Genomic DNA, 26,645 nt, shown 5'->3' on the forward strand with positions numbered 1-26,645 from the left:
AGTACCACCAGATTAAATAAACTGGGCGTAAAATAGGGCTTCACAGCTAATCAAATCGAAATCGCAATGTCTGCAATTATTCAGTACAAGATTCAATGCAAATACCAAAAGTCTCCTGTATCCATGACGTCTTAATTACGAATAAAAGTTGTAGCCTTATACTTCGACAAATATGCTCTAAAGCGCATGGGATTCAGTTTTCTCTCAAATGTTGTTTGTTGAAGGTGCATAAAATCGCAACTGTATCTTGATATTTAAACCTCAATCGCAAATTTAATCGAAATCGCAATACGAGTAGAACAAACCAATTTCCATGCAGCCCTAGTGTAATTTGTAGCCCAAAAAAAGGTTAAGGTCAGACAAGAATGGGACTTAATGCTTTCCAAATAGGGTCTAAACTTGAAAAAACTTAAGCCCATACTGAATTATCACCAGTGTAAATCATACAATTCATTTAACTGTTGGCATGACAACTGCACAAAAAAAAATCAACGTTTCTTCCCGCTATACTCAATAACAAAACAAAAAAAACGACCTGACTTCCTGACATCCCCACTCCGGATAACGGTTTGCTAATCTGTTTGTAGCATTAGTCGGACTTGTCCCCGTCCTCCGCTCGCGGGGGTCTCTCGGCGGAGTCCCTGCCCTTGTCCTCCTTCCCCTGCTGGGACGTCCCGTGGGAGTAGTTGGCGAGGATGGAGGAGAGGGAGAGCAGGCCGGAGCTGGAGGAAGGGGGCAGTGTGGGCGGGGTCAGGCCCAGGGGCAGCGGGGCCACGGGGAGAGCCAGGCCCTGCAGCTGGGACAAGTGCTGCACCTGGAGCTGTTGCTGGGGGAAAAAAAATCAGACAAAAAGTGAGTATTTGAACGCCAATGACGCAATCCAAGTAAAAGCATTTGTGATGAACCTTTGTGATTGAGCTGCAATAAAAGCACTGTTTTGTTTGCTAAAATAGAGGAAGAAGATCTTTATATCCAGCGTCTTTCACAGACATATTCACAAAGCGCTTTACATGAGACAATTGTACATTCCCTCCATACTCAGTGGTGGTAAACTACGTAGCTTCAGTTTCGCCTGGGGGAGACTGCTGTTGCGACTGCACATGTCTGCGCCACTTCCATACATTCACTCACACACACACACATCAATCATCCTGGCCTATTGTATCTGTGATGGGAGGGAAAAACGGAGAACCTGGAGGAGACCTACGCAGACACGGGGAGAACATGCAAACTCCACACAGAAAGGCCACGTCCAGGTGGGAATCGAACCCTGGAGCTTCTAGCTCCAGCTAACCGCTAACCGCTGTGCTATCGTGCCTGTAAGCTTCTCTCCACCTAAAATGAGTCATAGAAATGCTCATTTTTCAACCCTCCTCTTCAACACTTGCAATTGTGGTTTCAATATCAATCATTCTCAATCTAGTAACACAGGAAGGATGCACAGACTTTGCCAAAAAGCCTTTTTTTTGCATACAGAAAGATTTACTACAGAGGTGGAGAGAGAACATTCACAGTGGTATTTTGAAGTGCTAAATAATACTGTTTAAAAGCTGGTAAAAAGACGCTGTTTTCCGTTACATCACAAGCCTGGTTTCTTACTCACGCTCCCTACTCTCATGCATAATACAAAGAGGCGCAGTAACAGAGGCTTTAAAGTTTATAAGACTTACTCGAATGATGGAGTTCATCTCTGGAGGTGTGACTTGCTTGGCTCTCTCTATGGCCCCCATGACCTGCTGCTGGTGCTAAAACAAAGAAAGAATTGAATCGAAATCGCAGTTATTTAGACGATATAATGTTCTCAAACAACAACACATGTTCTGAAATGCAGGAGATTCATGCAGTAGTTTTGCAGTTTGCATAACAGCCGTCTCTCAAAAGCTAATGCAAATGTTAATGGCTGCGTTTCAAATGTGCACCATGAACTAATGTCTAGCCTTAAGGAAATAGATTGTAGATCACAGATGTAGAAACAGCGATGACCAAATGTACTCCAAAGGTTTGTATAGGTGCTCTTAGATAAAGGATCATTTTTATACTAAGCCCTGATGAAGACCTGGTTTTAAGTATTTCCGCATGCTGCTCATGCTTAGTTTGCTGCTTTTCATTAAGCATTTCTAGTGTCTCTTACCTCCTGAGAAAGGTAAGGCAGCACCTGAGCACAGATCCCATTCAGTCTTTTGACTATTTCAGCCTACAGCAGACAAGAGAAATACATTATTAGTTGGTAAAAAACAAAAAAACAAAAGGCTGGCCTGGTAAATCCTTTTCTTTCTTACCTGTTTGTGCATTTCAATGTTGAGGCCATAGGACATTTCATAGTACTGAAAACAGAAGAGTATCATATAAAAGTGTACAAACTTTGACTAAAAAGCTAAATCTGACCGAAAATGGAGGTGTAAAAATCCATACCATGATGTAGTGACGCTGCATCTCTGACTTTTCAGAAGCCAATTTATCACATTCCAACTTCAAACTGCAAACATATCCACAAAACATTTTACAAATTTGCAGATATTAAGAGTTTAATCTTGTAGCATGTAAACAATTTTGTCAGGCCAGCATTGCAAATGGTATATGTGTATAAAAAAACAAAGAACAAAACAGACTGCACACACTGTTAATATCAAAATCTATGGGTTGGGGCAGAGGCCAACACTATATGCTCAACTGTCTCTGACTTTCACGCCTTGAAAGCAGGAGGAAATGGGTAGTGCAACTTTACGGTGCCTTTCAAAAGCAGAATAAAGGTGATAAGAGGCCGCTGAAAGCTGAAGTGAGCTGCGGGGGCTGTGTACCTGTGATACTGGGCCTGGAGGAACTGAAACTCGTCCTTGATGCGGTCGCAGGAGTCGGAGGTGGTGAACTTCAGAGCTTGGCCTGACTGCGAGGACGCCTGTGGAGCAGCAACGCCACACTGTCAACTTCACACTTCACAAAACAAGTCGCAACTGGTTTTATTATTGAGGCACAGCCACTTTTGCTTTTGATTTATGTCGACAGCGGGACTTGGGGATGAAAGGCAAACTTGCAAGCTTCTCTGCTCAGCTTTTCTGATAACACAATGTGGTTCATAATCTGATAACACAATTTAGTTAATAGTGTTAATAGCTTCAGATTTGAACCTTCTATAAGGTTGGCAAGACCCTTCACTCATATTACCAACTCCAGTCTGTGACAGAAATAAGGCAGACAGTGACAGACGGGGCATCCGATCTCCTAAGGAGATACAGGAAAGAGCCGAAAGATAAAAAAAAAAAAGAAAAAGGATTGGACACTGTATGAGGACACTAGTCTCGTCTTGTTTTGATGAGTTTGTGTTTGTTTAGAAACAGGAGTTTGACCTCTGAGATTAACCCTTAGACGTCATTATAACAAGTTTGGACGAACAGGAAAACATTTTTGTTCATTTGATGAAAGTCCAGTGGAGTTTACCTAAAGCTGCATAATTCCAGTTATTCCAATATTGATTTTTCTTGAACAGATGCCGTGGCCAAATTGACCGGCCACATTTGAGGAAAAAGTGTTTACAGAAGATTAAGAGTGTGCCCATGCGGACCATATGCGATCCAAGTCCGGTTCTGTGCAGACAACACTTAAACCAGCAGCCTCAGCGGTAATCCTGGCTTTATCGTGTGCGCTAAACCTTATTACTCTCTAAATAAATGGCACAAGGACAAGTGGTTTCCACGGGATTATGGGAGAGCGCAAGGGATGAGGGAGAGGTCAAAACTCAGCATCCACTGAAACAATTAGTCCATTAATCTCTGGCATGATTGAAACGGCACTGTTACAGAAGGAGTGGATGATTTCCTTAAATAAACACTGACATGAGATGCTTAAAGGATCTGAAGTTATAAACATTATACGTGGGGTTTTACATTTTACGGTGATAATGTAATGAGGGATTATCATACAATATATTATGGACCATATGAAGCAGGACTGTAATCGCAGAAAGTGTACTTTTGTGTGTATTTTTTGTCATTGTGGTTAAGGGCTGCCATGTACACCTGGAATATTGCAAACGTGTTAACCCTGTATTTGAAATGCATGCAATTCTTATATTCATTATTTTGCTGATATCAGCCGTTAATTCCCCCTGTGCTTCTTTCAAAACTCTGGAATTGCAAATACAATCACAGTCGCAATTAGATGTTAAGCCCAGAGCAACAGAACTAGTTACAAGCTTGAGTGAGGCACTACAGTGAATTTAATTAGATCAAACTTGAATAGAGTGCCCCCCCCCCCAAATGTAAATGTTAAGTCAAAGTGTGAAGAAAAACAGTGCGAGTACAAAAGGAATCAATGAATTCAGCTACTGCTAATATGCAAATCAATCAATCAATCAATCAATCAATCAATCAATCAATCAATCAATCAGAATTAGGAGTTAATGTGGATTAATATGACTTGTGAAACTACTATGAATAGATCCTATTAACATTTTAATGTGGAAATACATTTAAACATTTGTAATGGTATTAAAAATGGCCAGTGATTTCTTTCAAATCAGAGAATGGCAGAAGTTCTTTTTTACATATTTAATCAATTTCCTGTTATATAGACTATATTTAGCATGAATTAATCAAACCCATAAGCAAAAAAAACCTTTAGAAAATGACAACAAAGGGAATCACAGTAACGCAAGAATTCGCATTCTTACAGTATGTTAAAGAAAGGCCAAAGAAAGGATCAGCAAACTATATTTCCCATAGATCCGGTAAACTGTGCCTGCGAGAGACGTAGCTTCTCATTAGCACTGCACTAAAAGATTGGGTTCGTTTCTGTATCAAGGCAGACACCTCTGACACACAAGTGCTAAGTGCAAATGCAACAAAGAGCGATAGATAGTGGACACGCTGACAGCTAGGAGACAGCACCGCTTTATCAGCTGTGTCTGTAGCCTGTTAGCTCAATGCTCAGTGCTAACTTTGACGAGACGCAACTTCAATCTGCAAAGACAAACTTACCGAGTGTCTAGTTTGAGGAAACATCATGTCAGCAGGCTGTATCCCCGTTTTCCCTCCGATCGCACGGAAATGTAAGGCTAGATGGCTAAGCTAACAGGTCCCCAGGTATTTGGTATATAAATTGGAGACACTATTTGCACTTTGTACTATGTCATTCTTCAAATCGTTAGCTAAACTCTGAGCTACGACCATCAAAGGCAAACTTCTTCGCTGCGGGGTGAGATAAATCGCTACGTCGGAGGATTAGCAAATAAAAAAAGGGTCTTGAAAAATGACCATCGGGTTTTGGGATAAGGTTAAAGCGACGCCTCCCCGGGGAGAGATGGATGTTGACACACACGGAGCGACTCTCCTCTGCTTTGAAGCGAAGAGCAGCATCAGCGAAAACAAAGCGGGCGCGGAGAGGCGAGCGCCCCCAAGCGGCCAGCCACTGAACTGACCTCCTCTGCACTAACCCTATGCCCTACGCCAGGGGTAGGTGAGTTTGCGTCGTGGAGGGCCGATTTCCATCATTCCTAAGACACCCAAGGGCCGATCCTCAATATTGTAGCCTAAAGTAAAGACCTATTTTCTGCAAATGCCATTGTTTTACATCAGTGGTTCCCAAGTGGCAGGGTTTTGGGACCCACCATTACCATTACCGAGGACCCAAATAAAACTGTAATTTGTCATATATCGTATCAAATATTGTATTTTCCACACACGTTTTTGTTGAACAAGCAGTAGATTTGTTGGTGTTGTTGAATACATTTACTTTTGCCACCTCAGAGTATGATGCAAACACAGCAAAACACAGACCTTGTCGTATTGTCATCACATAAAGTTTTAGTGAGATGATAGAAGTTGAATCTAAATTTGTGGAATTTATCTTGGGGGAAGCCGCCCCGCTTCACTTCATCACATGTGCATATAATTAAATTATTTGAACAATTTGAATGCACCGGAGGGACTGTGAGAGTTAGAAACAGGTTTGGGCCAAACAAAAAATGTTAATGTTTGAACAGGAAAAATCAGGTACCTCAGCTTTAAGACTGAAATTATGTTCAAAACAACCCAATAACATTTAACAGACACAGTTAGTGTTTCCATACAGTTTCAGATGGAGAATATTGAATAAAAGTTCCCTAGACTCGCGACCTACTGAAAATGGTTCCGTGACCCACTTTTGAGTCCTGACCCACCAGTAGAGAATCACTATTTAACATTATATGACCAAGCGGGATGTTCTGACAGGTATTTGATCTCTTATTTGCACAATAATATTTCTCAAAATCATCTTGGGGCCAGAGGTTCTGTGCTGGAGGGATGGATTTGGCCCCCGGGCCTGACGTTGCCTACCCCTGCCCTATGCCTTCTCTCTTCCATGGTTCTTTACTATGGTTATCAGTGGGTGGGGCTCATTATGAAGTAAAATAAACACCTAACTGATTATGCACAAGCCACACATACAGCATTTTGTCACGTACCCCTTTGACATTTCTTTTCAAGTTCCCCTAAGCTCAGATTTTTGTAAGTCAGTTCTGTTGAAACCTGAAATTATTCCAAGTACCCACTGCTAAGTGATTGTTTACCCCCAGGAATCCCTGTACCCCTGGTTGGTAAACACTGACATTCCTTTAAAGTGCATTATGACACATTAGACACATTTCTGCTGAAACATAACACAATTTTATTCAAGCTTTTGCTAAAGATTGTACTCAGCTTTTTTTTTTAGTTTGTCATTTTTTTGTGATGTGTATAGTTTCACTTACTTATTGGACACCGACAGGAAGTGACACAGAAGAAGGTCAAAAATTTAAAACGGTTGTTGGGAAATGAGTGAGTCTAGGGCTATGTCCGAAACCAGTAAATTGGTAAGAGGTCTAAGCCCAAACCGGATGTGGGAGGTAAATCTGAACAGCTTTTCATCGTCTGTTTTCTGTGTGACTTAATTATTGTGGTTCATGTTTGAGTTATTAAAGTCAGTGGCTGCAGTAGGAGTGTTTTTCATCGTCCAGTACTATATCGGTGATGTAGTTTTTATGACAAAGCTGTTGGCGATGTCACTTCCCCTGTTGTTTCCGCCGCTGGGATGGTTGGATTGTGCAAACAGCTCTGAACGGTTTACCTTATGTCATAAGGGTTAGCTGGAGCTAGGATCACGACAGAAGCTATGTACTTGAGGAATTCAGATGCAACCAAACTGCTATGGGACGTTACCTTCTTCTATGTCACTTCCTGTCAGCAGCTTATAAATTCAAATAAAAATAACTTTTCTGGCCAACATTTCTTGATCAAAATTGCTGCTTCACTGAAATCAAATGACAATTATGCAACTGATGAACTTGCAACTGATGTTATTCATCTACATTTTTTTGTTCTTTTGCATTTAAGCATATTATTTACTTATTAATTTATGCAAAATCAGTGAATATTTTTTGTAGTGCCATGCCAATGTGTCAAACAAACTATATCAGAAACTGCAAATGACTTTACTATAATGATGCCCTTATTTTATTTTATTTTTTTTCACAAAATAACGTGACGTTTTTATTAAAAAATATATATTTGTATCCATTGTTTATTGATAGCTTCATATTATAAATTGAGTTCTCTTTTTTTGTGTGTGGGTCAATGGTTGATGTGACTTTGGAGGAAAAATAGTAATCTGGCAACTTACACAGCTGCACATGCTGCAAAATTATGTCTTAAGAAAAAAAGTAATAAGTAATAAATAAATAAACGTTAACCGTGCATGCTCAGTCCTTTATATATTACCACTCTTGTATTCCTTCATTTCTTTTCGTTTTTTTTTAGTGCTTTCTAGTTTTTGTCAGATTTGAGGCTGGAATATGCATCTCTACTCTGGCAACCCCGACAGATTTAGCGTTGTATTTGAGAGCTATGATGAACGCGCCTCCTCCTCATTGCACACTAGCGCGTTCGGACTGGGACTGCGATACATTTCTTTTTTCGCATGCATTGAAAGTTGCTGCTCGTGGACAGCCTTCAACATGTCCGCTGTCTCCTCGCCTCCAAACGAACACAATGTCATCCATCGACGTGATTTACTGGGGCTAATGTCAGAAAACATCAGGAGAATGCATATGGCTGATACACTGCACGGAGCGGCGGCGGCGGCGGCAACTCAGCACTCTACAGACCGGGTAATGCGAAAGTAGTGTTAACTTGGCTAGCTCTAGAATGTATTATTAGATCACACGGATGCTAATCTAGCCTTATTGTCGCATAAACAAGTCTGCATTTGCCACGGTGGGCTTTTATAGCGGTGCTGCAGCTGCTGCTAAGCTCATAGGAAGCCGCTGATTACTGATTACTGTCAGTTAGGAACGGTTGCAATAACGTTAACAACTAGTTAAAGCGTTAAAAAGTCGCACGTAACGTAAGTCTTTCTGCTAAAATGACATAGTTTGCGTTTATAAGTTTATTATTATTAAATTATTTTTTTTAGAAGAGTTTTTGTGTTTACTTTATCCTAAAATATGCCTGTTATATTTTTGTGGTTAGGTCTCAAGCGCTTTTTGTAACGTTAGATCGTTTCCGACGTGCTGCACGTGGGCAGTTGATAAAACCAAAACAAACAGTAAAACGAGATAGATATTTCTCTGTTCAGCCCCATCAGTCTTAACAATTTTTTTTTTAAATAAAAGTAAATCGATAATAAGCAGTGATACAATAATCTAAACTACAAATAAAATCTACAAACAATAAAGTACACAATACACAAACAATAATAATATAAAATCTACAAGAAAATAATATAATACAACAGAGGATGATACACATAGGAGATGACGTATTGCTCATATAATATAAATGAATGTGAATGTGTGCTGTCACGCAGGTCATATATTGTGTAATCTAATTTGGACCTCTATTGCACTATTTTTTTTATTGTGTTTTAGCTACAATGACTCTGCATTAATACCTGAAAAAAGCCAAGTAACAGTAAGATTACTTCACGTTTTGGAAGGTTTGATTCCATTCATAGTTTTTTGGCAAAGAGTTCATCGTGAATTGTCTATATTTTAACTGTGAATTGTCAATGTCAATTTTATTTATAAAGTACATTTAAAAACAACCATAGTCGACCAAAGTGCTGTACAAGAACAGTAACAATATGTACAATAAACACAATAAAACTTAAACACAGGTCATATATAAAGGCACAAACTGTGTCTGGTCTACATGGAACCGAAGGCCAAAGCAAAAAGACAAGTTTTTAATTTGGTTTTAAACTCCTCTACAGACTGAGCCGAGTGCACATGTAGAGGAAGGCTGTTCCAAAGTTTAGGGGCCGCCACTGAGAAGGCTCGGTCACCTCTGGACACACGCTTGGATTTAGGAACAGACAAAAGGAGCTGGTCAGCAGACCTCAGAGCTCTGGAAGGACAGTAGAGCTGCAGCAGTTCTGACAGATACTTAGGTGCCAGTGAATTTAGGCATTTAAAAACAATCAGCAGAATTTTAAACTTGACTCGAAAGGGAACTGGTAGCCAGTGTAAAGAGGACAGAATGGGAGTGATGTGCTCCCATTTTCTTGTGCCGGTCAGCAATTGTATTCTTTGGCTCCACTAGATAACTCGCCAGCTGTCAGTTTCAATTATAAGACCTGTAGTCAATCCAGAGTTCAAAGGTAGGTCATAAAGTAGCACCAAATGATGAATCATTGCAACACAGTCTTGACACGATGAGGTGGGTTTGTTGACCTACATGTTCTGCAAACTTGCCCCTGCATTCTTTAACAAGTTTAGTCACATTTTCTTCTGCATATAACTCATTCATACAGTGATTTATGGTACAGCTTTTACAGACTTGCTTTCTTTGTTGGCAAACAAAGTGTAAAGGTAGGTTCGATGTTGTCAGTGGTGATAAAATCCATTGTCAACAGAGGATATGATTGTAGCTTGTTGGAGGAATTCTGAAAACTACGAGGGAAAGAATATATGAACTGAATTTTTTTGCGATTGTTCATTCATCCTTTCTATATCAGTATTTCAAGAAGATGCTTCAAGTGGTACTTATTTCTGCAGTGCCAATGCTAGTCTAGACTGTTAAATATTTGTGTGTATGTGTGTTTAAAGGAGCTATGCCTGATTTTACTTCTAGAAATGGAATGAAATTAATTTTGTCCTCCTTAAGTATATTGTAAACTCAATCGTTTGTGGGGAACCAAATTATTAAACATTTGTATCAATTTCATGAACTTTCAGGCTATTTTTCTAGCATTTTTGTGAACGTGACCCTGAAAAGTGACCCTGCAAGTTGTGAAATGTGCCTATAAACTTGTCCCTGTAAAGATTTTGGATGCTACAAATATATTAGGAAAGTTACGAATGAGTTTGGACCACAACTAACATTTAAATTTAGTGGCTTCCCCTTTCATTGTTTGCAATAAAAAAATAAAAAATCAGATATAGGACCTTTTAAGAAGAACTTTTTGAGTATAATACTAAACATAATCGCATAGGAATAAATAAGTGGCACTTTCTGAACCCCTGTATGGGCTTAGATATTGTTTTTGCCAAAAAGTCTATAGCATTATCCCAGTTACAGATACAGGCACATTACACATACTCAGCTGACAGAATTGCTACACCTCATCGTCATGAAACCACTCATTTGGGCGAGCCACAGAGGTCTTAAGACTCAGAGCTATAGTGTTTCGGAATGCTGCTGTTAAGCAAATGGTATATACACCATCATCTCACTGTGTCAGTCTGCAAAGGCATCAAGACTTTCAAGTTTAACTATTAACATATCAGTGAGGATCTCTGGAAGAGGAAATGCTTATCATACAAACCACAAAGTAATCTTACATGAATACATATGTTTAGTAGGTTGTGAAATGCATCAGGCTTTTATCTAACTTTAGTTTACCATTAAAACTCCCTATTAGGGCTTGTATCATCGAATAGTACTTGGCTGACCTAGCGCATTTGGCTCTCAAACTTTCACGCCGTATACCACCTCAGCAAAGTACCACCAGTTCAAGATCAAAGACACTGAGAACCACCCGAAGATGCCTTAGTGCATGTGCCACATATTGAGTTAACTGCTCTAAGTACTATAAATGAGTCAGGCAGCACATTTAATAGTAACAAGAAGAAAAATCAAATGTGTCCAGCGCTACTGCCTGTAAATTGTATCTGTGACTGTTCAGTTGAAGATAATACAGGCCTAAACATGTTTCTTGTGCAGCTTCACACAGAAAATGATTATTCAAAACTTTTCATTTGCATTTGTGCCATGTGGCTACTACATTTGGGAATTTGAATACTCCTGTTCTCCTGCAAACCATTATGATAACAACTGACAGACATATTTTGAGCTTGCCTAACACAACAATCTGCTCTTTTACAGGACCACAGGAGGCCGACTGCAGGGCAACAGGGCACCGGAGATGCCCAGGCGCCCACCGTGGACGACCCCACCAGGCAGCCCGTGCTGGACGACTGCGAGCGAATGGGGACTCTGTTCGGGATGATCAACAAGTGTCTCCTGGGCATAGGCTTCACCCAGATGACCTTTGGGGACAAAATAGTCGAGCCGGTCGTCATCATGATATTCTGGCTGCTGCTGTGGTTCTTGGGATTCCAGGCGCTCGGACTTGTGGGAACTCTATGCATAATCATCATCTACATCCAGGACTAGGGAGACTATCGGAGACTCCTCGTGTTTGCTCGAATGTTTGACACTAAAGGACAGTATGAATGGGGATGTCAGAGTGAGAACCTTTGGAAGTGATTGTAATTGTTAAATGAGTCACACTTTACTTCACAGCACAGTATTGACATATAAATTGTATGGAAATGGTGTCGGTGTTCTGGTTAAAAAACATAAATGGAAATGACCTCTAATCAAATTGAATTATGTCTAAAAGTGTACGGGCCCTTCACTTATCATAATCAAATCAATTAAGTGTGCCCTGTGCAATTCCCATTTTATTACACTTTTAGGCACCATGCTATTACAATGCTTTAAAGTAAAGTGCTGTTAAATCATATCGCCTGATTCTCACAGAAAGAATGACTGAAGTGCCGTACATCTATTGCTTCCTTGTCTTTTATCAAAAAGGTTCAGCACGGTCCCCATAAAGATACAAATTATTAATAATCATTTCTATCAGTTTATGGGACTGACCAAACTACTGTATTTTATTTTTTTCTTCACTAGCGAACCTTACCTTGCTATAGAAATGTAAAATGGCATATTTTCTGAATTGTTCTAAGATAAGAGGCCTTTGAACCTTTATTATTTTCACAAGCACTGTGGCGTCATTACTGTGTTTGTTGTAGTTTATTAACTCAGGTATAAGCAGGACCCGAAGCTGCGAGGCTAGCTCCTGATGGGAAACATATCTATGGCGACACTTATGATTGGTTTGAAGCAAAAATGTTGACTTAAATTTAAAGCCACACTTGCAGTATTTTCCAGGTTGTTTGTTGCTACGTCACAAGGGCAACTAAACTGCAGCAAAGCCCTGATGAATAAGCAAATCTCCCAGCAATACCAAACGTGCTCCTCATGCTCAACCAGACACAGACAATGCTTTTTCTTTTGCAACTTCTTACAAAAATAAGAGCTCTCAAAGATGCGTGTCTGGTCTGAGGAGAGGCGCATGTTTTCTGATGTTCTTTTCACCATAAACACCCATAAAAAAAGAAATGCTCACTATTTATTGGCTGGTATGTTACGCTGCATGGCTTTAAAGTAGCTCAACTTGCAGATTGTTGCTATGGTGATCTTGAAGTGTACTTGGTTATATATTAGGCCCATTACATTAATAATAAGTTACAAATTATCCTTGCCCTGTTTGCTGTTTGATTCTCAATATTTGCTCCTTGTGCTCCTTGAAATGTCCTTTTTTTGTCATGCTGTGGCAACCAAACCAAACGGCTTCATTACCAAAAGTGAAGGGCTAATATGGTTGAGTACCATAAAACCACTATTGTCCAGACCTTAGTTTGAGAAAGAATGCTTTAGTTTAGGGTTAGTCTATTTAAGGCTTTATTTTATTGTCTTAAAGCCGTTCTTGTGTTTCATTTTGTGTCCATATTAACTTGTTAAGGAAGTCACATCCATTCATGCATTTTTTCCCCAGATGCACAGGAAAGAGCTATTTAAAGCCCAAAGGATCAACAACACTGAGACAGTCATCACTGGTTTATATTTTTTTTTAGTGTTTCTCTCTTTTTTGGGGGGATTTCCACCGTTAAAGAGTTCTATGGTGACCAGGTGGCTGGTATTTTCCACCAAATGCCCTTCCTGTTCCATACTGTGATCGGAGTATGGAAAATAAGTGCATTTTCTTGCCTAGAAGCACAGCATGTCTCACACCCCCCTACTAAACTCACTGCTATAAAATGGAGGGCATTTGAATAGAATAAAACTAGTGTTGGTGATTTGAATAGACAGGAAACCGTAACATGCAGGCCTTGCAAAGAAAGGTGTGCACTAAAGGTAGATGAGCGCTTCCTCTGCTCATGCATCGCTTCCTTTGCCGTGAACAGGGCTGAATTGACTGTTTGAGTTTGATTGTGTTCCCCCCCTTTTGTTAGAAGCATAACTGTAGTTGGGTTGTTTCATTCATGTGCTTGAGTAATCCTTCTCATCTCACTGAAGAGCTCAAATCACACGACCCCACCAGCTGATGTCATGAGGTGGTGCTCTATTATCTGTGTTTTCAATCCAAACAGCTTCATCAAACCCATTCTCATTATTTAAAGGCCCTTTACCTGATTTTTACAAACAATTGTGTGAATCGTATATTGGTAGCAAACCGATCCTTAACACATTTCTAACGCCCTAAATCTTTGCTGGGATGAGTTTATAACAAGCCTGTTTCACAACTTTCATGGAGCAATAGCGCAGTGATGTAAACAACACCTAGCCTGTTTGCTCACAATTGATTAGAAGGCTTTATAATTAGATGCACAGCACACATAGGTCTTTTTTTTTTTTCGTAATTCTGTTGGAGAATATACAGAAGGAAAAAAAAAAAGTAATTCCACGACAGTATTAGAAAAAATAAATCTGATATAGGGCTTTTATGGACTCAATTTGCATCGACTCTAAATCATACCATGCCAATATTGTTTTTAGCTCCCCTCTGTGCCAGTGTCTGTCTACGTTGTTGTGTACTGTGGGAAAAACACAGAGCAGTGTTTCTTTTTTTCCCTTTTAGAAAAGTCTGAATTATTTAGGATCTTACACCTTGACATATGTTTTTATGCTGTTTATTTAGCTGTTGATTGTTTTACTACTGAAGCAGAGTTGCAGGGAGCGGTCATTCAATGGTTATGCAAAGTGTGACCAATGAATTCCTGCTGCTATCGGTCAAAAACATGATTGTCTCCAAGGAGTTTGCACTTACAAATGTATCATTAAAATTGAGCCTTAAAATATCGTTTGCTGTGATGGCTTTATTATGGACACGCAAAGCAGCTCAGAGTGTTGAGGTTTCACTATGTCAATATTTTCCGACTGAGTAAAAAGGAAAGATAACAAAACGCATTGATCAACAATGGAGCAGCTCTGGTTCAACTATACAAATAAAAGCTTTTTTACTTTTTAGTCAGTGTGTTTCACCTCCATTTATGTTTGGTAAAGTCGAGCTAATTTTATTATGTTACTGATGTAAATGTATATTTTTATGTACAGAAGGTCCCCTTAAAGACTCTGACCTTTGGCCAGAAGCACTTTACAGTTTATTTACAGAACGGTGAACAACTTGCTTCAGTGAACACATTACTTTGCACTTACAGCTCTCTTTTCAAGATGTTTAAGGCAGTGGCTCTCAACCTTTTTTAGTCAGGACCCTCAGTATAACAACCATTGTGTTTGCGACCCTCACAGGGTACGTTTTCCATTGAAACTACATAATGACACCCTGGAACTATATGGTGATCCCCACAGGGGTCCCAACCCCCAGGTTGAAATCCACTGGTTTAAGGATTAAATAAAAAAAAAAATACTGTAAATTCTTTTGTGCACACATTTTTCAACATTTACATGACAACCTTCAGATCAATCTTCCCAAAATAAAAAAACACACACATATGTATCTCAATTTACATAACTAAAATGTACTTATAAAGAAACATAGCAAACATTTTAACAATAAATTACATACAGCCAGCTGTAAAACAATTTGATATCTCAACAGTAACACCAAGGAAGTAAGCACAATTTTTACCTTTCACTTCTGAGGAGATAGAAAAGTGACTCAGTTTATTAATAGGAAATGGGCCTGGCTTGCTTTGTTGTGCAATCTCAACTCAAGCATGCACAACATATTTATGACTTCAAAGACCTATAATTAAAGGCTGATCAGGTTTGATCATTGCACAAATAGTTCCTTAGACTCAGACCCATGACCAGAACACGACACAGTCTGTAGTATTTGACACATACAGTATGAGTAGCAGCTGTAGTTATGTGGCTTAGTGTCCATTGCCTCCTTCAGACAGGATACGGCTGGGCTCAGTAAACTTGGCTGTGGCGATGTAAAACAGGGCAGGTCCTGGCACCAAAACCAAAAGCGGCAGGTCCTGCTCCAGCTTGTCCAGACGAGAGATAGAGATGATGCCATAAGCGTGGAGCAACCAGTGGCTAAACAGCACAACCAGGCGCTTCTTCTTAGCTCCCAGGCTCTTGAAAGACTAGAAATGGAAGGAGTAAAGTTAGAAATATCAGGTTTCAAACGGTTGTGTTTAAAACAACTGAACAGCCAAATTCGTCTTTTATGTAATAGTAAATAAAAATTCAACACAAAATTCAGTTGTTCAGTTGCTTAAACCACTTCAGACACACTTAACATATATAAAAGTAAAAAAAAAAATAGAACTAGTAAAATAAATTAGAATGACGGTCCAAACAATAAATATATTTCTATTAATATGCTTCCTCTCCTGTTACTCCCTTTATCAACCTCTATTTCAATGTAATAATTTATAAAAGGAGCAACAAATGATGTGTCCCTTAGGCTAAGTGATTGCTTTGTTAATCTTTAACCCAGAAGCAAAACACAAATGTCGTTACCTGAATCCCAGAGACGGACATGTACACGGCCAGAGTCACCAGGGACAGGACCAGGATGATATAGGGAAAGGCATAATCTGCAGGAGGAACAAGAAAGGGTTTAGGTTTAAACATGTTATAAGACACACAAAAAATGATATGCATTGTAGTATTTACAAAGAAAAAACCTTCATATTTAGATAAGTTGAATTTATCTGTAGGTGAGATACAAGAAGAATTTTGCTATGTAAAGCGAGCATAGGGGGTAATTTACCAAGGGTTTGCTCATGTACAAAGCAAGTAGCACCTGCAAAAGTGGATTAGCAGCAGATTCAGTTATGCATTTTTCACTCACACAGCATTGTCTTATTTACATATCAGATTTGGGGGCCTGATACTGTAATACAGGATACATCTAATGGTAAATTAAGTGCAACATGCCCACAATATAGCAGATTTTACTTTTCAGATGGCACCCACAATTTAGCACCTACCTTGATAAATGTAGTGTTAGTGTTTGTGTGTGAAACTTAGTGTGTCAAATGATTGACTTGCTCATGATAAGGTGAAGCCAATGTAATGAGTAAACTACAAGTATGAAAGTATAGTGGGGGGAAATATTAAACCTAACTGAGTAAAAGTGACATGTTACTACACATGCAAACAGTAACCAAAACAGCATCTATATCTAGAATTATTATAGTTCATAAAGTTGCCACACTCACAGAGCAAACCTCCTCCCACAGCCTGCAGCACTGTGAGAATGGGGAAAAAGTACAGGGCAGCGTAGATGCTCTTGAACCGATCCGATTTGCCCAAACCACAGGCAATCTTCTTCACCAGCAGAGGGCGCAGCAGCATCATCATCACCAAGCAGAAGGCGTAGTAGATCAAAACAATGGTGTATCTGAGAAACAGGAAAAGGGGTGGTTGGAAGAACATCTAAAAATAATCCACACAAATGCGTGCCAACATCTCGATTGCAGAAACACAACACGGGCAATTTAAGGTTTGATGGACAATAAGGTAATGGCTACAACAGTAACAAGCTACAAGTCATTATATTAGTACATACAGTGGGTAGACCGCCTCCTGAGTGCAGTGCATAGTGTTGACATAGTCTGGGCTGGGGTTGTACAGCATGGTGTACCAGTCTGACAGCATCTGGACCTTGCATGAACGAATACTGAGCGTCCACACGGGGTCTGTGACCAGCAGCGTGAGCACAGCCGACACGCTGCACTCCAACATGGCGATGACGTGCTGAAGAAGAGCACTGGAACTGATGGGGAAAACATTATGAAAGAGGATTTTAAAATATGATATTGTGGTAAAAGTGTAATAGATTTTTTTAGATTTTTTTTTACCCCAAGTCTTAACTAACGTCCCAGTAGTGAATTTATGGGGCTACTGCAACCATCTTAACAGTGCATTGAGACAGTACTAACATATTTTCTATACTGACTCCCAACATATCCGGCTTATTTAAACTAAAATTTTGCCCCGATGTTAAAACAACCGATGTTTCAAACTATGTTGTGTATATAGACAGAGCATAAGAACACTGTCTGGGATTACTGGCACATGTACCTCTTCTTTCCCGAATACCACTCAATGAAGAACCAGTGCAGCACTAGAGGCAACATGGCCATGAAACCCAGATACAGACAGTCGTACAGCTCCGGAGACTCTGCACAGCGCTGACATATTTTCTCAAAATTGGTTCGTTCTCCCCGAGGACACACCTGAAAGACCATAAACAATTAAAAGGTACTCAACAAAAGCAATCAATCAGTGCAGGAAAATGTCCCAACAAGGCTTGGTCTATCAAAGCAACACTTACCCCACACTCTCCCTTAGTCCCATTGATGATTCTTCTGCCACAGTACAAGCCTGGGCACGCAGGGGTCATGTCTACAGCTGTAACAAAAGGTAAGTGTTATTTCCTTATCTTCAATCGAAACTATATATAATGTTTGTATTCATGTAGTACTGTATTCGTGTATTATATTGTATTTCTTCATAGATTCTGTCTGATCATGGAGCTAATGCAGTATGAAGAAGATACGAATGTACTAAATAATCAACGTTACGATATGGGTAGTAAAAAATACCCATCCTTGTGATATCTTACTTGAGAGGCAACCGTTTTACAGACTAGCAGCTCTTGTCCTGCACAAAAAAAGCCAGGCCCAAAGCTATTTGATCAAACTTTATCGCAACGATTAAAACACAGGGCAAGCAGCACCCATTGAACCAGCAATCGAGCTTGTCAAGAGTTTGATTCAAAAAAAATGTCGGTCCCTTAAAACCTCCCAAACCCCCAGAACCGACATGTAGCTAGCTCGGCTAACAGCTAGCGTAATGTTAGCAACGAGGGCCCAATCTAGGTCAAAATCAGTGAATCACACGTTAAACTTGAAAGAAAACCCAGCAAAAAGAACATAAGTAACGTTTTCTTACTCATCTTGAGCCAGATACGTGTGAAAATCCAGATGTTCCCGAATTATTGCTGTAATGTTTTCATTTCAGTTGGGTGATCATCTTCTTCTACGGGCGTGTGAGGGATGGCGAAGGCAAATAACAGCGTCATACCGCCGCCTGGTGTGTAAGTGTGGTAACAATCGATACAGATAAACGTAGTGTTGTCTTTTTTTTTTTTTATTCCACAAACAAAAAACAAACAAACAAACAAGCAGCAGAGAGCATGTTTTTACTCAAGTAATTCAAAAATACGATCTAACAAATAATCAAGATTGGTTTGAATCCCGCATTTTATTTTCAATTTATTTTATAAGGGAAAAACGATGCACCTCGATTATTGTATAAAACAAAATGCATCAAATATAAATACGATGGTCCAGGCCGAATTAATTTTCCTAATCGCCTTCCTTTTTCACGCTCCATCCATTGGGTTTCCATGGCAACTGCCTCAAACGTCAGCGCGATGAAGGAGGAGGCGTGCTTTCACAGCTACGCGCTCCTCCCTCGGCATTAGAGCCACAAAACAGGACGATTTCAGCACATTTTTGCGCTCACCTGGGACTTTGCACAAAACACATGAATGGAGAAATAACAAAGGAAGAAAGACAGGATGTTTTTACCCAGAAAACCCCGTTGCGATTGGCTGTCCTGGTCCTTCCCGTCCGTACGCCGCTGTTTTCCTCAGCTCCCGTCACTGATCAGCGCTAATGGTAAATAAGACTTATTTCTTGTTTTCTCACGATGGATAAAAAAGGCCTGAACAGACTTGTGGCATAACCGATTGGGGATTGCAAGTTGTAACCACTGCACCTAGATACATAAACGACTATATGCATTCATAAACACATCGGGAGGTATGCTCTAGTTCCACAATAACACCGCTAAAATCAGGGGAAACGATTGAGCCCAAATGCCAGCAGAAGAGTCACAGCTGGTCTTGTTTTCACTCTGAATGTGGACTGGCTGGGCCTCTTGCAAAACTATAAAACCATTATGGATAAAACAATGTTGAATTAACCTAACGGACAACAATAATGCTATGATGCAACAGGATCATAAACCAGCTTTTACCTTAGTGATATTGCTCATTCAGAAATTCCACATTCATGCTAAATGCTTATCACATGGGTTAATTATGTTATCCCTATGTTTCAGCATATTATCCTACAATATAGAGGGATTGCATGTTGTTTGGGGTAAGGGATCCGGGAACTATTTTGGAGGATCCGGCAAAGATTTAAGATTGTTCTAGCCAGTTCTTCCAGTACATCACACCAGTCCAAATGTGGTCCCTTAACTACTGTTTTACTGGCACCATCATTTAGAGATTGTTCACTATTATACTTATTGGAGTTTATTGAGAAACACCTGTTCATTCTAGTGTATTCTATAATTATGGCCGGACAACAGGTGGTTTTCGCCTTACAAACATCTCAGTAGACTGTAACGTGAAATCGGCTTACAGACTGGTTGAGGTGACTTAATAATTATTGATATATTGATATATTGATTAATGTTTCATGCCTTGCTCAGAAGGATCAGTTGGTGCCATCGGTCAGTGACCTCTTACGCACTAAAAGCCTTGAGCAAAGGGAGGTTATCTGGGTGATGTGAGTCTGTGTTTTTGTTTCTCACGCAAGACAGACTTAACGACAAATGACAAACCTAGCTCAGTTGGGCTATTGATCCTTTGCCTTTATCAACAGGCCATTTTTATGTGCTATTGATGTCTACTACAGTCACTTTGACCGACATGGTTGAGTTTAAGTGTAATAGTTCCTCAAACCGCCTCTTGACAGACAGAGGCACAATAATCTCTCCCAGATACACAGCCAAGAACCATTTTCGCCTTGTTTTGGTCCTTATTGTCTGACCCAAGTACTGTGTTGAAATGGTTTAGCAAGAGTGATTCCTCCATACCAAGCAGCCCTATAACTCAATGTATCTTCTTTTAAGGATTCTGAAAACCAGGAAGTCCAAAAGGAATGAAGGGGAGTAATCCTCAGTGTCTTACTTTGGGCGCCTCTGTTCCTGCTCGGCTCAGATGAAAGTGAGTGAAAGCGTGTGACTCCGGGATGAGTGTGAGGAGTCCGGAGACCGTGTGGTTACTGCGCTGCCGTGATGGATTTGTCTGTTACTACAGCGCTGCAGGCAAACAGCAGCCACCACCAGCTGAGCACCTCCACACCTGTCATACCCAGGTACGCACCAACTCCACTATGCTCTAACAACTTGTGAAAGCCAATGCAGTGGGTTCACAGTGACAGCGCTTTCACTTTCTCCTGCTTTATTATGTAGCAAGTAGCAACCACACGAGATCATATAACTAACCTGTCATTTGGAAGAAATTATACAGAAAGATGCAGCCTCCGTATAAGCCAGAAAGTAGATTGAAAACATGTAAAAAGTATCTGAACTGTTTCACAAAATGACATAGGAATAAATAGAGGGGTGTACACTGTATATTGCTTCAGAGAGAATTTAGTGATGTAAGTTGGGTGTCTTTTTTCAAGAAGGGGCTATTCATTTTTTCTGATAATGGGAACATTTTGAGGAAGGCGCCAACCAACATCACTCTATGGTTGACGAAAACTAAAATTAGACAAAGAGAGGGCAGCCATTCCCGAAGTCCCAATTATGGATGCAAAGATCCCACGGGGGTTCACTCTACACAAAATAATGTGTAATGTTTCATGCCTGTTAGGATTCCAGAAGATTGGGACCTATTATGCTTGTTGTTTTTTGGGTTGATATGGGAAAAAAGAAAATCCACAAATTTTGACCCTGGCTATTGTTTTAGAGATTGCATCGACAAATTAATTTTGCATCCTGTTTCACTGAACATTGAACTTTGTGACATCCATCCATCCATCCATCCATCCATCCATCCATCCATCCATCCATCCATTTTCTTCCGCTTTATCCGGGGCCGGGTCGCGGAGGCAGCAGTCTCAGCAGAGATGCCCAGCCTTCCCTCCTCCAGCTTTTCTGGGGGGACTCTGAGGCGACACCATGCCAGCTCGGAGACATAGTCCCACCAGCGTGCCCTGGGCCTTCACTGAGGCCTCTTCCCAATAGGACATACCTGGAACACCTCCTGCGGGAATCAAACAGGAGGCATCCGAAACAGATGGCTCTTTTCGACGTGAAGGAGCAGCGACTCTACTCCGAGCTCCTTCCGGGTAACTGAGCTCCTCACCCGATCTTGAAGGGTGTGCCCAGCCACCATACGAAGGAAGCTCATTGCGTCTGCTTGTATCCGCGATCTTGTCCTTTCCTTTCCTTGTGATAGTTTTGTTGTATGTGGATAGAGACTTTAAAACTTTAAACTAGGTCTTCGACTGTTTGACATCCCATTTTACTTCTCTCTTTCTTTAGGGTGGTCTCCATAGTAACCAGCCTGGTCACGGCCACCACAGATGGGACGGTGGGGACCCTTGGGAACCAGACCGACTTCGGGGAGCAGCAGGCTGGGGGCAGTGAGCTGGGCCCGGTCCGTCATGCGCCCACTCCTTCGGTCCTGAGCGCGGCCGAAAGCAACTCCATCCTCCAGGGCATCGCGGTGGCAGCGCAGGCCCTCATCCTCCTCTCCATCTTCCTCCTGTCCAGCCTGGGGAACTCGGCGGTGGTCATCGTCATCATAAAACACCGGCAACTCCGCACCGTGACCAACGCGTTCATCATGTCGCTCTCGCTGTCGGATTTCCTCACCGCCGTCCTGTGCCTGCCCTTCTCGTTCATCATGCTGTTCAGCAAAGACGGCGTTTGGATGTTCGGGGACCGGTTCTGCGTCGCCAATGGGTTCTTCAACACGTGTTTTGGCATTATTTCCACCCTGACCATGACTTTGATATCGTTCGACAGGTACTACGCCATCGTCAGGCAGCCCCAAGCTAAAATCGGACGCCAGAAAGCCACGCAGCTCTTGGTGGCCGTTTGGTTTACGGCGGTTATCTTTGCTTTACCTTGGTATTTGTTTGTTCGAACTCCTATGGAAATTCACAAAAGAGGCTTCTACCATTGTATGTATGTATTCCACTCCGGGACGTCGCGCATGGGGACAGCTTATAGTATTTCCCTAATAGTTATATGCTATCTACTGCCCTTTTCCCTCATGTGCTTTTGCCATTACAACATTTGCAAGACGGTGCGACTTTCTGAAATCCGAGTAAGGCCAGTGACCACTTACGCGTACTTGCTGCGTTTCTACAGCGAGATGCGCACAGCTACGACAGTTTTGATCATGATTGTGTTTATAATTTTCTGTTGGGGCCCCTATTGTCTGATGGGACTGGTTACAGCGATGGGCGACTATACTTTCAACCCCGCGATGGACACCGTGGCGATATGGCTCGCTTGGGCAAACGGAGCGATCAACCCGCTCATTTATGCGCTGAGAAACCCCAACATCTCTATGTTACTGGGACGGAGCAGAGAGGAGGGGTATCGGACAAGAAACATCGCGGCGTACTTGTCGAGCCACAACCAGAACAGGGAGATCCGGTTAAATCAAGCCGAGAGGATAAGGGACCGATACGTGAGCAGAGTCGGGGTGAACAACAACAGCCGTTTCTCCAATTCGAGTCCGGGGAAGGCCGGGGGAGGAGGTGGTGGTGGAGGCGAGGTGGCGATGTGGGCGTGTAAAAACCCCGCTGTGCTGTTCTGCCGGGACGCTCAGCCCGACACGGCTGCTCTGGCCAACTCGGTGAGCGGTCCCAAGAATAAGACCGCGGACACCAGCCTGTGACATTCACACGAGTTTACCCAGTGAAAATACTGTCTTTGTCATGTTTCTGGAGAATGTAGTTTGTGTTTTTCTGTGTTCCACATCAAAGTTGGAAGGACGTGCGGTGACATTTTTACCAACTGTACACTTATTATCGCAAAACAAATAGGCCCACTTTTTAGTTACATGATATACTGCCTGGGTAAAAAAAGAAAGAAGTCACCACCTGGATCTGGGGTTGCTGCAGTTAGCAAGATCGAGATTCAGCAACATTGTGTGTCAAAAGAATGGGGTCAGATGACGACCTGATTATACTGAATGACCAGGTTATACTATCAGTGTAATGAAACAGTGGTTCACACATGGATTGTCCACCACAGAGTCCAGGCCTTAACACCATTAAGAATCTTTGGGAATTACTAGACAGTGGCCTCGCATCAACATGGTATCTTGATGAAAGATTAATGCCACAGACGTAAATAGTGCCGTATTTAAAGCTAAGGCATCCAAAGAAATATAAGTGTGTGTGACCTAGGGCTAGGCACTGTTAAACGAAACGTTATCAAAAGAAAAATTGGTACAGAAAACTAGTGCCAAATATATATGAAAACATTTTTAGATAACAATTATTGATGCTTGTTGGGTTTTGAGACACTTAAGAAAGTTACTTTGTTGTTTCAGCTCAAATACATGATGAAAGAAATGAAAAGAAAAAGAAAAAGAAAAGAAAGTCTTTCATGGAGTAAATTAACATTGTTGTTCTGTTTGTATAATTCAAGAAGACAAGTATTTAGTATCGTTCAGGTACGAGTATCGAAAAAAAGGGAACAGTATATCCAGCTCTAGTGTGACCTTTTTTTTTTTCTTTTTGGCCAGAGTGTAACAATGATACATTGTTTTACATGTGCAGCAAAGCTTCATATAAGATGAAGATTGTAGATGAAGGGCATAGAGATTAATACGTAGTGTAGGAGATGCCAGGTGTTGCTGTGTAGTTAGTATAAAGTTTGACTAGATTTGTTTAGCCATTTTATGTTTATTATACTGTTTATTAAAATATTTTAAGAAAGTTGCTGTTGGTAACAGGTATTGAATATTTGCTTAAACAATAGTCATTTATTGGTAGCTTTTGATTCATAAACATGACAGACAGACATGAACTAAAAGGCCTTAAAGTTGTTCAGCCTCCCTGTGACAATTAAGTCCATCTCCCCCATTGAACAGTTGGATCAAGCGATGAATAAAGACCTGCAAGACTGAACCAACATTCAGGATTTTGATAGTGTTAATGTGTTATTTATTTATTTAAAATGTCTAAATAATTACCAAACCACAAAACCACTACTGAAATAGCACATACAAATAAACTGTCAACATTATTTTCCTAAAAATCATATTTTTGCAATTTTCTAACTGATGGAGCATGTGGGTGTCAGGAACTGATGAAATTATGAGCGGTGCCAAAAAGCATTTATGGGCTATAATGTTCCAGGCCTATGAGTTAAATGTTTGTATGTGGATATGTTTTACTACAGAGTTGCACCAACGTTTTTACTCACTGGGCCAAACCTAGTCGATGACAGCCAAACTCAGCAATGTTTTGTAGTCGCAAACAGATCATGATTAATTTTCGACTGAGCTTACAAATACTGGTCTCTCAATTGACAGTGTAGTTATTGCAAAAAAAAATAAAAAAATAAAAAATTACCCTCATGCCCTTTTACAAAATTCAACATCTCCTCGTGGGCCAAATCAACCCCCCTGGATGAGCAGACTCAATAATGACCTCATGAGCACTTTTCTTCAACCATGGTTTGATGTCTGCATTAAGCATAGATTTGATCAACTTGCATCATTTGGAGCAAATGTGATCCATGATTATTTTGTAAGACGTGATGGACCTTACTTTGGGCAACTCTGTTTTACAGTAACTTAAACTGAGCTGATGGTTTTCAAAATGCAACTTCGACACCTGCTCCGTCAGTGAAGGCACACAGACAAATGACCCATTTTGTTGTTTTCATTTGTGCCGTTCAGTGTTTATTTGTGGTTCCTTTTTAGATCCTGTTACTTTGTCTTTATGATTGTTAATATGTTAATACTGTTTGTGTAAATGTAGCGTAAATGTCTTTGACAGGGTCCATTTCTAACAATATACTATTCTTCAAAGATTTGATTATGAGTGCTGTTTTTATGAGACACCGACACTGGTGAACATGCCACAGTTAGTTCACTAGTATTTACATTGGTCACTTGAGTATTTTCACAAATGTAATGAACGCGTCAGCCTCCAGGGGGAGTCCTGCATAACGCTCCTTTACCATTTACCATTCACGGTGCTGTCAAGTGCATCTTTTTTTTACCCCACAAATTACAGTCTAGGGTAAGGCTGGCATTTATTTGATTATGCTGATATATAATAGGCTGATACATTTGGGGAAATCTGATTTATCAGTCCCTTCGTTTTGTATGAAAAACATAAAAAAAAAAAATTCAGTTTCCTGTTCACATAAGGCACATGACCTGATTTATATTTTTCTAATAGTGGAACAAATTTTGTCAAACATTTGTGGGGAAAAACACAAATTAGCCAATAAACTCGTCCCTGTGAAGAATCGGAATATTACAAATATAAAGGAAACTTAAAAGAGTTTGGGCCATATGTCATATTAATCTAGTGGCCTCCTCTGCAGTGTTAATTTCGTCGACTAAATTATTTAGTCTTAATTTTAGTCAAAGTGATATTTTTGCTGACTAAAATTGGACTAAAACTAAATTAAACATTTCTCATGAGACTAAAACTATGACTAAAATGTCCAGATATTTTAGTCGACTAAAATAAGACTAAATAAAAATGAAAAGGAGAGACTAAAATCATCCAAACTTCTATTGACAGTCTGAAAGAGCCTCATATCATTTACATTTTCTGCCAAAGGATCAGGTCTGAGCTTTATTCATGTGGAGAAGCTCCATGAAGTCGAGGACCTTGATTAAATATGATTATAATGAATATTATAAATGCAAAGTCGACTAAATTAGTCTTAAATTTAGTCGACAAAATTAACATGCAATTTTTGTCGACTAAAACTAGACTAAAATTTAAAGTTTTTTTTTTGACTAAATCTCGACTAAAATTAAACTACATTTTAGCCAAAAGACTAAGACTAAAACTAAAATAAAATATGTCGTCAAAATTTACACTGCTCCTCTGTAATAAAAAATAATAATAAAATCAGGTATAAATATTTTCTTAGATTTATCTGATCTCAAAAAGTCTGGGTTCTCACATAATTGGATCAGTGTGTAACGACATGCCCGACCACTTCACATTAAATCCATATTAGCGTCAAAGAGCAGTTCACTGGGGCGCTTTGGGTCGTCTGAGAGAATGGGGCCGAATGGGTTTGCTTGAGCTAATTTAGAAGCAAACCAACTACACC

The 26,645-nt window shown here is 40.3% G+C and overlaps 4 protein-coding genes across 4 annotated transcripts; 2 read left to right on the forward strand and 2 right to left on the reverse strand.

Moving 5' to 3' along the window:
• LOC306976132 (TLE family member 5-like) lies at positions 1–5,347 on the reverse strand. Its single transcript, XM_079574015.1, has 7 exons — positions 4,974–5,347; positions 2,799–2,896; positions 2,413–2,476; positions 2,280–2,324; positions 2,132–2,194; positions 1,671–1,745; positions 1–826 (listed from the first exon to the last, which is right to left on the reverse strand). Exons 1-7 carry the CDS (start codon positions 4,998–5,000, stop codon positions 590–592), a joined length of 609 nt encoding a protein of 202 aa, XP_079430141.1. The 5' UTR covers positions 5,001–5,347; the 3' UTR covers positions 1–589.
• Positions 5,348–7,846: 2,499 nt separating this feature from the next.
• On the forward strand, positions 7,847–13,284 carry fam241a (family with sequence similarity 241 member A). Its single transcript, XM_079573808.1, has 2 exons — positions 7,847–8,119; positions 11,337–13,284. The coding sequence occupies exons 1-2, from the start codon at positions 7,967–7,969 to the stop codon at positions 11,625–11,627; spliced, it is 444 nt and encodes a 147-aa protein (XP_079429934.1). The 5' UTR covers positions 7,847–7,966; the 3' UTR covers positions 11,628–13,284.
• Positions 13,285–15,024: 1,740 nt separating this feature from the next.
• Positions 15,025–17,734, reverse strand: jkamp (jnk1/mapk8 associated membrane protein). The gene is made up of 5 exons (XM_079573879.1): positions 17,586–17,734; positions 17,071–17,277; positions 16,721–16,902; positions 16,017–16,093; positions 15,025–15,637 (listed from the first exon to the last, which is right to left on the reverse strand). Exons 1-5 carry the CDS (start codon positions 17,645–17,647, stop codon positions 15,419–15,421), a joined length of 747 nt encoding a protein of 248 aa, XP_079430005.1. The 5' UTR covers positions 17,648–17,734; the 3' UTR covers positions 15,025–15,418.
• Positions 17,735–20,440: 2,706 nt separating this feature from the next.
• Positions 20,441–23,294, forward strand: gpr135 (G protein-coupled receptor 135). The gene is made up of 2 exons (XM_079574037.1): positions 20,441–20,680; positions 21,858–23,294. The coding sequence occupies exons 1-2, from the start codon at positions 20,601–20,603 to the stop codon at positions 23,224–23,226; spliced, it is 1,449 nt and encodes a 482-aa protein (XP_079430163.1). The 5' UTR covers positions 20,441–20,600; the 3' UTR covers positions 23,227–23,294.
• Positions 23,295–26,645: the final 3,351 nt, after the last annotated feature.

This window comes from Gobius niger (assembly GCF_951799975.1).
Source record: "Gobius niger genome assembly, chromosome: 16".
Classification (NCBI taxonomy): domain Eukaryota; kingdom Metazoa; phylum Chordata; class Actinopteri; order Gobiiformes; family Gobiidae; genus Gobius; species Gobius niger.